Source organism: Rattus norvegicus, chromosome 10, assembly GCF_036323735.1.
Source record: "Rattus norvegicus strain BN/NHsdMcwi chromosome 10, GRCr8, whole genome shotgun sequence".
NCBI classification, from domain to species: Eukaryota; Metazoa; Chordata; class Mammalia; order Rodentia; family Muridae; genus Rattus; species Rattus norvegicus.
The window spans coordinates 94,858,731-94,870,639 of NC_086028.1; the positions used below are offsets into that span (position 1 = coordinate 94,858,731).

The 11,909-nt window shown below is 46.0% G+C and overlaps 1 protein-coding gene across 2 annotated transcripts in view; it reads left to right on the forward strand.

The window, feature by feature from the left end:
- Gna13 (G protein subunit alpha 13) overlaps positions 1–11,560 on the forward strand; it is a 33,020-nt gene extending 21,460 nt beyond the window's left edge. Inside the window, exons 3-4 of one of the 2 annotated variants that reach the window (XR_010055190.1) lie at positions 7,560–7,610; positions 10,963–11,051. Coding sequence is in view for 1 of the 2 variants with exons in the window: in NM_001013119.1 (NP_001013137.1) it covers positions 7,560–7,610; positions 10,963–11,535 (624 nt within the window). In the remaining variant the exon portion in view is untranslated. Of the gene's footprint in view, positions 1–7,559; positions 7,611–10,962 lie in introns of both variants that reach the window. The other variant, NM_001013119.1, reaches the window with a different exon arrangement.
- The last annotated feature ends 349 nt before the right edge of the window (positions 11,561–11,909 follow it).

The window sequence follows — 11,909 nt, forward strand, 5'->3', positions numbered from 1 at the left end:
CAGGCGAGTGTATAAAAACAGTTTGACGTTGCTAGAGATTCAGTCAGTGCCAGTTGTTGAGATGAGTTTTCCAGAGTATAAGCTTCACCAAAAAAAGGCTGTTTTGCCTTATAATTTTAGGTTGAACTTTTTCAAGAATAGAATCTACTTTTCCCCAAAGCTAATTTCAAAACCCAGTTTTCGGTGGCAGTGGTTAAGGATGGTTCTTTTTTTTTTGTTTGTTTGGTTCTTTTTTTTCGGAGCTGGGGACCGAACCCAGGGCCTTGCGCTTCCTAGGTAAGCGCTCTACCACTGAGCTAAATCCCCAGCCCCAAGGATGGTTCTTATGCAGAAGAACAAGTCCATTTCATCCCAGTGCTCAGAAAATTTAGTAAACAGTCATCACTCTTGAGCCATTGAATTTGGTTTGGTCATGAGCACAGCCTTTAACAACTGAGCCATCTCTCCAGCCCAAGACACTGAACTTGTAAGGTGTGTGTCAGAGTCAGACATCTATCTGACCCTTCTCTGTTGAGACTGGGTCTCATCTTGTTCATTTTAAGCTCAGACTTGCTGTGAAGCAGAAGGTGGTCTTAGACCCCCCACCCCCACCCCTCCTGCCTCTGTCCAAGTGCTGACATTAGTAACGCGCTCCTGCACTCTGATGCTGGGGTAGGCCCCAGGGTATCATTCATGCCAGGCAGGCCATTCCATCTACTGAGCTGCATTTCCCAGAAAAAGAGTGACTCTTATTTCTGACCAAGTTCCTGGTCATAGTGATGTTCAATTTCCAAGAGTAAATTAAATTCCTTGTTGTCACTGATAGACTCAGTGTGTTTCCCACAGAGTACCTGTTGGTGAGGAATCCAGTGCCAACCGATTCATGGCTTTGTGCATTTGTCCCACCACTTCCTTCTTGCTCTGCTCCGCTTTCCCCATCAGAGTCCAGTGGCAGCTATGCTGACTGAGTTGTCTCAGTTTCTTAAACAGATTCTCCTGGGGTGGACAGATATGCATCCAGACCGTCTGTGCAGGCTGGTTCCAGGTACTCCAAACTTCACAGACAGCTGAGTAAGCACTGTTGGTAGTAGAGTTGTTCAGCAAGAATGAGGAAAGTCCCAGAATTCACTAGTCTGTTATTGTTAGTAGCAGTTAGTATTGTTTTGAAACAGGGTCCTGCTGTGTAGCCCTGGCCGGGCCCAGGGACTCAGAAGTCCACCTGGGATTTGGAGCGTGGCTGCCGTCCTCAGCTCTGAACATCCGCTCTCACTGAAGAGCCAACGGTCTGTCATCTCTGCACAGACTTGTTTGGCTGCTGCAGTGAGCACAACTTAATTCTCCAGCAGGAAACAGCACTCCTTGTTTGGATAACAGTGAGCCACAGGGAAACTCCGGAAGTGGGTGGAGATGGTTAGTCTGCAAGTGCCCACCTGCTCTGTGTTCTCTGAGTCCGCTGCAGTGTCCTTCACTACACAGGAACTGCAAATGCTGGCATCTGGTGTATATTAAAAGCATAGCATTCAAAACCCTCTTTCTGTTTCTTTTTGTGATGAATATGAACTTAACCTGTGTGAGAGAGGCAAAGGTCGGGGTCAGCTGGCCATGCTGGTGCCATCTGAAGTATCAGCTTCAAACTCAGTGCCCTGTGCAGTGGTGCAAAGCTCTGAAAGCGTCGCCCGGGGGCTCCTCCTCCACTGCTCCTGCTCGCGCAGGGTGTGGACGCAGTCAGAGATGCCCAGCGAGTAAACCGTGTGTGGCTGCCTGCGCTCCAGTATAGTCTTATTTTTAGACCCTGAAATTTGATTTTATACCATTTCACATGTTAAAAATACCATCTTCATGTTTTCCCAATCACTTAGAAATGAGCCATGAAACAAGCAGTGGGCGGGATTTGGCCTGTGGGCTGCTATCGTTTGTGGGGAGCAGACATCTGATCTACAGTCTAGATAAATGAAAACAATCCAGTGCCTCTCTGTCAGCAGTAACTGACTACATGGTTGAAGCTGAGCAGATTCTTTTGGTATTACTCCAGTGACAGTCTTTTAAAGGCATTGCTACAAATTGCCAGATTGTGTTCTAGCATGAGATTTATTTGTGCGTGCCTGTGTCGTGTTTGTGGGTCCCCACGGAGGCTGGAAGAGGGCATTGGCGTCTCCGAGCTGGAATTACAGGTTGTTTTGAGCCACCTACCTGACTTGGGTTCTGGAATCTGAACTTGGAGCCCCTGGAAGAATGACAACCTCTTAACCACTGAACCCTGGCTAAGGTTTTAAGACCTTTACTTCTTAACCTATCTGCTAAGTAAAGTTGTCTTTCCCTATTGGCATAAAGCTGACAGTATTCTTAGTATGTTTTTTCTCCAAAAAAAAAAAAAAAGTAGTTTCTTCTTGTCTATGCTTGACTCTCTATGGCTAAAAACATCTCTCATTTGGGCAGTAGGTGTCCCGTGAACATGGACTGTCTATTTGCTTTATAGAAATTTCTTAAGTTTCAGCTTTTAGATTCCTGGAACCAGTGTGTATTTACAAGCAAAGAAAGCTTGTTTTAACTGTTGATTCTTGGGAATGAGGGACAAGGAAGCTATTTCCAGCTTAGGTGCAAGTTGATGAAACTGATAAGAAGTAAAGTTTGTAACCTCCCAGGGTTTGAACATTAGAAAGTAACCGAAGCCCACTGAAACCATTGACTTTGCCAACAGGCCACGGTGGCCTGTTCAGGTGGAGCCTAAATGTCCAGAGAAAAAAGAATTAGAGGTGACATAAATCACCATAGCATTTAACTCTTAACTAGGAAATGGGTTTTAATTTGAAATTTGATTTTAAATTTCTTTCAGTAGTGGAGAATGGACTGGGAAAAGCTAACCCAATTTCAAGTCTTAAGGTTGTAGTGTTTTTGTGTTCCATGGACTCCTTCTGCATTGTGTCTGCAGAGACTAAGGTGTGTCGCTTGAATAACAAGACAGCAGGAGCTCGATTCAGATCGGTAACATGACCTCTGCTGGACGGCAACTCTAGTCAGTGGACCTTATGCAGAAAAGGGTTGGTTATTGAAGCACTGACTTCTTTGCCTTACTTCACAGAAGTTGGGGAAATTGGGACCTGGGGGAGTTTGGAGACTTAATCAAATCACTTACTTGGGGTGATAGAAAGAACCTTTCCTTCATAGTAGCATTGGGAAGCCAGAGGAGCTGAGCCCTTCTGAGCGTATTAGGAAAAGGTAGTTAGGGCGGCCTTCGTTCTCACTGGCTCACTCGCCATTCTCACATGGTCTTAGAGAGAAAGGCTGCTGAATCCAGACACTGGACACATCAGCAGGACCAACAGAAGCCCTAGGCCCCCAGTACAGAGCCCCTGTTAGTGTCCATGGGTAAACTGCAGATTATACACATTTTTGGTTTTAATTTTTTGAGATCATAAAAGTTTTTTTCCTGTAGGTTTTCTTCTCAATAAAATTTCAAAGCTGCAAATAAATGAGGACTTAAAGGTGTCGACAGGACTGTCTTGACTTCAGAGCCACTGTAGGCTACACAGCAAGACCCTGTCAGAAAGGGGCACAGGCAGCAGGCAAGGGGAGAGCAAGAATGAAGCCAGATTGCCCCCTCTCTCCAGCCCCAACTCTTTTTGACTAGTGACTTAATTTTAACCAAAATATGCTTGCCACAGGAATAACATTGAATGTATTATGTCCTAGAGTAGGTGTGGCTGACATGCGAGAGAAGGCAAGACTTAACAGTGGAAGTTCATCCGTATGTTTAAATGTAAGGGAATTTAGAATGTTTTCATTTCAAAGTCTTGAACACATAAAGTACAGAATTGCTCTCTGTCATGTCCCTAGATGCTGAGGGTTGATAGCAGTCACCGTTTCTTCATCGTTTCAGACGGGATCTCACGATGTAGCCCTGGCTGACTTGTCTCTTTGTCATTGTTGCTTTGTTTTGTTTTGTTTTGTTTTGTTTTGTCTGTGTATAACATACCTTTTTCTGTGGTTATTACCACTTGGTTTTCGTGAGATTTTGGAGTTTCTAATAAATAAAGCACAGACTAATTTGGACTCACAAGATGATCTTTAAGATTTACTTTTTAGTTATGCTCACAGGTATCCACTCCCCTGGACTGGAATTAGAATTTCCAGTGAGCCAGTGCGTGTGGCTGCTGGCTGTGGGTACTGGGAACCAAGCTACTCTGGAAGAGTAGCATGCACTCTGAACCATTGAAAGTGTTTGTAGTTCCAAAAGAAGACATGTGACAGAGATTATCTCCCCCAGCCCCACCCCTGCTAGCTGATTCCTCATGGTCTCACTGGTATCCCAAGCCTACTTGCAACTTAATCTCATATGGTAGGCTCGCCCCAAACTCTTGGCAGCCCCTCAGCAGGGCTGGGTTATAGGAGTTGGCTGCCAAGCATAGCTCTCTCGTTTTCAGAAAGAAGATAGTACAGTGCTACCGAGTTACCTCTGCCCATACTTTAAGGAGTTAATTTAATAGACAGCTGAGCTAATTAATAGTCTCCCAGATCTTAGAATTAAGATGTGCTAGAGAAATTAAGGTTTCTTAAAATGACAGCAAGGCAAGGCCAAGCACACAGACAGTGACCCCCCCTTTCTGTGCATGAAAACATTGGAATAAGTTAGCCACGCAGGCTAAACAGCTAAAGACCCGGCATACATCTGGGTCAGGCCTTGCTGCCATTCGTGTACTGTTCCACACTTGCAAAGTTACAGAATGCCTTTCAGGTCAACGCATTTAATAGTGCAAGTATTTCATATGTGACTGATATCAAATAATTATGTTTGCTAGCTTAAGGTGTTTTATATTTCTTCCTTAATTCTATGTGGAAAAATAATGTTCCAAATTTGTTGTAGGAAGCACTGAATAAAGGATACTTTATGTATTCATTCCCTTTGGGGTGGTGTTTGAGGCAGGGTCTTATATATCCTGGACTGACATCTAAAACTCGTGGTTTTGTGGACTCCTGAGCCTCCAGTGTGGACCCCGCTCCCAGCCTCGCTGTGCTTTTATGTACATCCTGTTGTTTATGCTGAGTAATTGCTTGGAGCAGACAAGGCTGCTAAATGATTCTGGGACATAATGCTCCTATCGTTCTGAGAGGTTTGTATAGATCCGTAATGCCACTAGGATGTGTACACTGTTTTCTGTAAACCCTCCCACAGTACAGTGATGTAAATCCGTGTTAGGAAGGGAGGATGCTGTTCAGATAATACTCATGTGAGGGTATTTTAACTTTGATTTACTTTACCTCCATAAGATAAATAATACTGTTTCGTATGAAGTTAAACTTTTACTGTTGCCTTGGATGGGGAACTTTTTCTTTTTTCTTCTTATGTTGTAGTTAGGTAGGTAGGTAGTTTGGTAGTTAAGGCTCACATAACCCGGGCTGACTGAACCGCCATCTGAGCATCCCCTCGAACTGGTCCTCAGGCTGCCTCCGTTTTCCAGGTGCCAGGCTTACAGGCTGTGCCACCGGTTGGTTTCTTTTAGCCTCGTGTAGACTCTATTGAAGAATGAACTTGGTGTTTTCACCTGTGTGGAGAGGCAGACCCAAGAGAGCTTAACAGGAATCTTAAACAATGTTTAACTCTACCCAAAGCATCACTGTAGATATAATTGGAAAGATACAAAAAGTTGTGTATTCAAAGTTGTTTATCATCAAAGTGGTATTAAAACTGGCAGGCAGCGACCCACTCCTGAACCTAGCACTTGGGAGGCTGACTGCTGCTGTGAGTTCAAAGCCAGCCCTGGCTATTTCTGCCTCAAAAGAGAGAGAAGGAGGGAAGGAGGGAAAAGAAAACGGGAAACGGTGGCGGGGGTGGGGGGCGGGCGCTAAAATGATTTGTTGTTTAAAAAAGATATTACTTAGCAATGGAGAGTCAACTCAACAGTTAAGCATGCTTGCTGTGCAATCGCTACGACCAGAGTTTGTATCCCGGCACCCATGCAACAAACCAAGCATCCCAGCTGTGAGTGGGCAGAGACTGGAAGCTCACTGGGGCTTGCTGGCCTAGCCTACAGTGTGCAAGCCTTGGGTTCAGAGAGAAACTCTGCCTCAAAAAGGATTACGGGGGTGGGGGTGGGAGTACCAGCACCCTCTTCTGACTTTGAATGCACAGGCACATGTGTGCACACATTTTTCTCTTTTTATTTCGTGAATATGTGTGTGTGTTGGGGGTATTGTAGTTGCTGCAGGCCAGCAGCCAGTGACACGATCCCTGCTTTTTACTCTGAAATATCAATTTTATAGCAACTTCCTTTTACCCTTACCATGTCCTTGAAAACAAGTCACTATGTGTCCCATTAGAGACAGAGGGAGGAATAGTAAATGACCTGTCCTGTGTTAATGTTCAGTTCAGCTGTAGAAATCACCTTAAAATTAATTTAGGCACATTAAATGCTCCCATGATGCCTAGTGGCTTCACTGTGTGTTTTCGGGGGTGGAAGGGATTCTAAGCCTACAAACAACACAGGTTGCCTGAGGGAACGGATGCTACCCAGTTTGTGAAAAGGGAAGCTCGGGGCTGAAGCACTGGCTGCTCTTCCAGAGGACCCAGGTTCGAGTCCCAGCACCAATCAGGCAGCTCATAGCCATCTGTACCTCAGGTAAAGATGGCAGATCAGTGTGTGAGCCTCAGGGCATGCTGGCTGTGTTCTTCATCAGCCTGTTTTTGTGGCCAGAAGTGTGTCTGCAGGAACTGAAGGGTGACTGACGAGGCTGATTGCGAGCTGCCCCAGCTGCCCTTTTCAGGGCAGCCGCTTTTGCCTAAAGGAATGACAGACATTTGGGTGCTTTGGTCGCCCACTATTTCAAGGAAAATAGCCTGGATTTACATTGCTCCTAGTATAAGGCTTACACTTTCAGCAAGAATGTAGGAACCCAGCTCTGCCCAGTGAGTGCGGCAGCTCCCCCATGGACTTGATAAAGTTGACAGAAATGTGGTTTTGAATGCTGTGTAATAAGACATGCCAGCATCTGAAAGCTTTGATAACTTAAGTGATCTGCTACGTTCCTGACCAGTGTCAGGAGCCACTGAGCTGTGGCCAGGTAAAGACCCACACAGAGTGCAGGGCACAGGGCCCTCCTATGGCAGGGGCTGAGAGCTCATGAGGGTCACTAGTCCCTTAGGGACCAGCCTTCAAGGAGTAGACCCACCAAATTCAATGTGACCTGAAAACTTTTATAGTGACATTATTCGTAGTGGTAGACATCTTTTTTCCTTTTCAAGTCGAGCACAGGAGCTAACGTCTCGGACATCCCTTAAGCCGCAAACGAGGTGGCTACTGCACTTCTATCGGCTGTTTGAGTATCTGTTTGATGTAGTGCTGAGGACCAGCCCTGCTCTGCTGCACCCTCTGCCCCGTTAGTGGTGCCTCAACGTTGTATGTGTCAAAGGTCTTTGTGTTCACTTTTTGGCTCCCTGGCTTGGCCTCCTCACGCTTGGTAGTCCCCTCTTCAGCTCCTCTAATGTGACTAACCAAAGTCTACTCGGACCAAGTGTACAGCCCCACAGTACAACATAACTGTGTGACGGTCAAGCCTTCCTGACTTTGTTTTCTTCTTCTTTTCAGGGTGAGTCTGTAAAGTATTTCCTGGATAACTTGGATAAACTTGGAGTACCGGTAAGTTTCAAAACAGTAGTTCTGGTCATTGATACTTGGAAGTAGTAGTGGGGATAGCATTGGTCCTGTTTAGGGCAGATTGTTAGGAAAGTTAGAGAACACCAGCAGCTAGCCTTTTCCTTTTCTTCTAGTGCCAGTGGCCTGAGTCATCTTCCTACAAACATTGACAGATTTCTAATTTTTGTCAACATGGAAGAGATTTGTGTTTGAAAATGAGATTTCACACCGCCATTCTTCAGTGTTGGGTTTTCTGTAGCAGAAATAGAACAGGCCTCACTGGTATTGAAGTTTGGTGAATGGGGCTCTATTCCCAAGGCTCGTAGAGGAGACTTGGAGTGAGAGAGAGTCACCTTGGGAGGAGCCCGTTATCTTCCCAGTGTTTGCCTCAGAGCCAGTGACTCACTGTCTCTCCCAGGCCCATGGCAGGCAGAGTGAGCGCTACTGTCTGTTCTCTTAAGGTTTCACTGCCTAGAGCCTCTGCCCCAGAGCTGTTGGTCATGAAGCCTAGTGCAGCTGCCTTAGCTTCCTCTTACATTTCTGCTGTGTTCGATGAGCCGTGGTCCTGAGGCTTCAGAGCTGGCCTGCTATAAGGAAGAAAGCCCAATGCCGCACTGGGACTACACTTATTTTCTCTAGCAGGTTCAGTTTTACATGTCCTTATATTTTCTATTTGAATTTGCCAGCTGGTTCTGATGGCACACATCTGTAATTATAGCAGTCAGAAATCTGAGGCAAGAGGATCATAAGTTTAAGGCCAGCCTATTTCAAAAAATGAAACCTAAATTTTTAATTGTGTATGTTACCTTTCAAGGAGTTTCTTTTTTTTACCTATTTCCTGCAAATGTAAGTATCTCCCAGAACTTGAGTTCTTTATAACTTAGTTTGTCACATAATACAGACAGTCAGAGAAAAGCATTAGGAACAGCCTGTATGCAGTGGGTGGCGTGGTGAATATGAACAGGTATGTGCACATGATGGTGGAGTGGCTAGGGCTGGTATATGTCTTCCTCAGTTGTTTCTTGCCTTGTTTGAAACAGAGTCTCTCCCTGAACTTGGAGCTCACACATTTATCTAGACTGCCAGTCAGCAAGCCCTCCTGTCTGCTGTCCCCTGCTCAAGGATCATAGGTGGTGCTCTCTTAGCACCCACCTTTTTATGTGGTGTAAACTCAGAACCTCAGGCTTATGCTGTATGCATACACTTTACTGAGCTCCCCTCCCCAGCCCTGAGCATGTTTTACATTCATTCATTCATTCATTCATTCATTCATTTCACTGTTTGAGTGCTTGTCTCCATGTATGTAGCACTACTGTGCTTACTTGGTGCCCCGGGAACCCAGAAAAGGATGTTAGGTTTCCTGGAACTAGAGTTCCATCTGCCGTGTGGATGCTGGGAACTAAACCCATGTCCTCTGTAAGAACAGCCTCGTCAGACCCCAGACCAGCTCTGATTTTTGTTGTTGTTCTTTGTTTGAGACCGGGTCTCATTCCCTAGGCCTGGAACCCGCTTTGTAGACCAGGCTGACCTCCAACTCACTGAGATCTGCCTGCCTCTGCCTCTGCCTCCCACTGAGTTAAAGGCATGCTGGGATGATTTTTTTTAACAGTGCTTTCTTACAGTCTAAAGAGAGCTTGTCTGATCTGCTTTTCTGGTTCTCAAGCAGGTTTTTCTAAGCACACCAATCATGTACACGCTTGTTGTCTTCACTGGGGTTCTGGTGTTGTTTGCTGGGTGGGTTTTTTGAGGCAAGGTTTCTTGTAGCTCAGGTTAGATTTAAACTCACCATATTATAAAATAGGACCTTGAACTCCGCCTGGTGCTGGCATGGTGGCTTGGCTAACACAGCTGCCCTCTCCCTGTCTGTATCAGGCCCTGCTTCCTTGTTGCATATAACACGCTAATGGTTTCTTTGTTTTCTTTTATCCATTCTTTAGTGAGGACCAGGACTTCCTACCTTGCTTGCCTAGTGACAGTTCCTGGCACAAAGTAGGCAATCAGCAGACAGCTTACAGATAAATAGTAGGCCAGTCCCGACGGTGGGTAGTAGGTGCTTAAGTTTATAGATAAATAATAGGCCAGTCCCAGCCATGGATAGTAGGTGCTTAAACCGTTAGGGTTAGAATAGTTCTGAAAGGAGATGACATAATCAGCAAGGAGAGAGGAGAGCAGGCTGACTGTGCTGCATCTTATCGCCATTCTCTGAGCTTAGGGCGAACGAGAACCACATTCGCTTCTCTCCATCTGAAGCTGCAGGAACCCTGCTCTGCATTGAGCCCTTAGAAAGGCAGAGGCCACATGAGAAGCGAGGAGCAGACAGGGGCATGAGGAAGGTGCCGCCGGGTGCGGTTGCCTTTGTCCTAGACCTTAGAGCTTCCCTGGTCACACAGTCTGGAAAGCTAGGCCCAGTGCCAGGGTCTGGGGTCCTAGCATTTGTAAAACTAAGGCGGGAGGATTGTCAGTGAGTTCTAGGTCAGCCAAGACAGCATAGTAAGACTTAGCCTTAAACACATGCATGCACGCGAACACACACTCACACTCACACTCACACACACACTCTCTCTCTCTCTCTCTCTCTCTCTCTCTCTCTCTCTCTCTCTCTCTCTCTCTCTCTCCCTCTCTCCCTCTCTCTCCTCCCGCCCCTTTCACTCACTTGTGCTTGAGAGTAAATGTGTAACCCTAGCACCAAAAGGCAGAGACAGGTGGATCATGACAAATTCAATGCCAGTCTACTGACCATAGCAGTGGTTCCATAAAGAGTTCAGAAGAGCTAACAGTCTTGACAAGTGTGCTAGGTGTGAGTGCCTTCCAGGTGGGAACAGACATGGTGCTCAGAGTATGCTCCTCCTTGGTGAGTGAGAGCTTCCTAAACCATTGCCCGGAACAGACTAGCCTAAGGTCTGCAATGCATAAGGTTAGTCATTCATGCTAGATAAGGTGTTTTCCCTGCGGACAGCGTAGAGCATATTCACAGCCGTGAAGCGGGTGTGTGCAATGAAGAAGGTGCATGGAATACAGAACCAAGCATGGGAAGTGAGCCTCAGGAGCTACAGCCTCAGCTCCTCTGTGTCTAGAGGGGCGAGGACCAGCATGGAGATGCCGAGGCAGAGAGGTTATTCTGGCATAACCTAGGAGTTGGTAATTCAGGTGGGCGAGGTCAGCTGGGAGTTCACTTACGTGTGAGTGGTGTGTCGGTCACCCGTAATTCAGCAGCTAGGGGGCTGGGGTGGTAGGACCTCAAGCTTGAGGCCAGCCTTGGCTTGGTGGTTGGTTGTTAATCATTTAATTTGCACATCCATGTACTGGGCCAGTTGCTACTTGTGGCCTCCTAAGTATGAATCCTTTTCTCTTCTAGGACTACATTCCGTCACAGCAAGATATTCTGCTTGCCAGAAGACCCACCAAAGGCATCCATGAGTATGACTTTGAAATTAAAAATGTTCCTTTCAAAATGGTTGACGTAGGTGGCCAGAGATCAGAACGGAAACGTTGGTTTGAATGCTTTGACAGTGTGACATCAATACTCTTCCTTGTTTCTTCAAGTGAGTTTGACCAGGTGCTTATGGAGGACCGCCTGACCAACCGCCTCACAGAGTCCCTGAACATTTTTGAAACAATTGTCAATAACCGGGTTTTCAGCAATGTCTCTATAATTCTCTTCTTAAACAAGACAGACTTGCTTGAGGAGAAAGTGCAAGTTGTAAGCATCAAAGACTATTTCCTAGAATTTGAAGGGGACCCTCACTGCTTAAGAGACGTCCAAAAGTTTCTGGTGGAATGCTTCCGGGGGAAACGCCGGGACCAGCAGCAGAGGCCGCTGTACCACCACTTCACCACCGCCATCAACACAGAGAACATCCGCCTTGTGTTCCGAGACGTGAAGGACACGATCCTTCATGACAACCTCAAGCAGCTTATGCTCCAGTGATGAGGAGACTCGCTGTTTTAATACCTTGTTGTGATTTTGATTGTTTTCTGTTTGTCTTGTTTTTCTTTTTACATAGCAGTTTACATCAGCAGTTAGAAAAATCTTAATTCTGTGTCTAACTTCTTGGAAATCTTAGTCCATCTGTGGCCTTTAGTTTGTGGCTGACAGCTGCTGAATTAACACATTGCCAATATCTGCTGGAATTCGGGCTTTGATCGGTTTCACCGGGGCTTGCATTCGAGTCCAATTATAACTTCCTGGCCAACCTCACACCAGGTGTATTTCAGGCTTTGAATTCTTCTGCTTGCAAACTGAATTCTCCTGCAGTGCCAAGAATAGGCAGTATCTGTAAGTACTTGTAGGGATGAGATAAT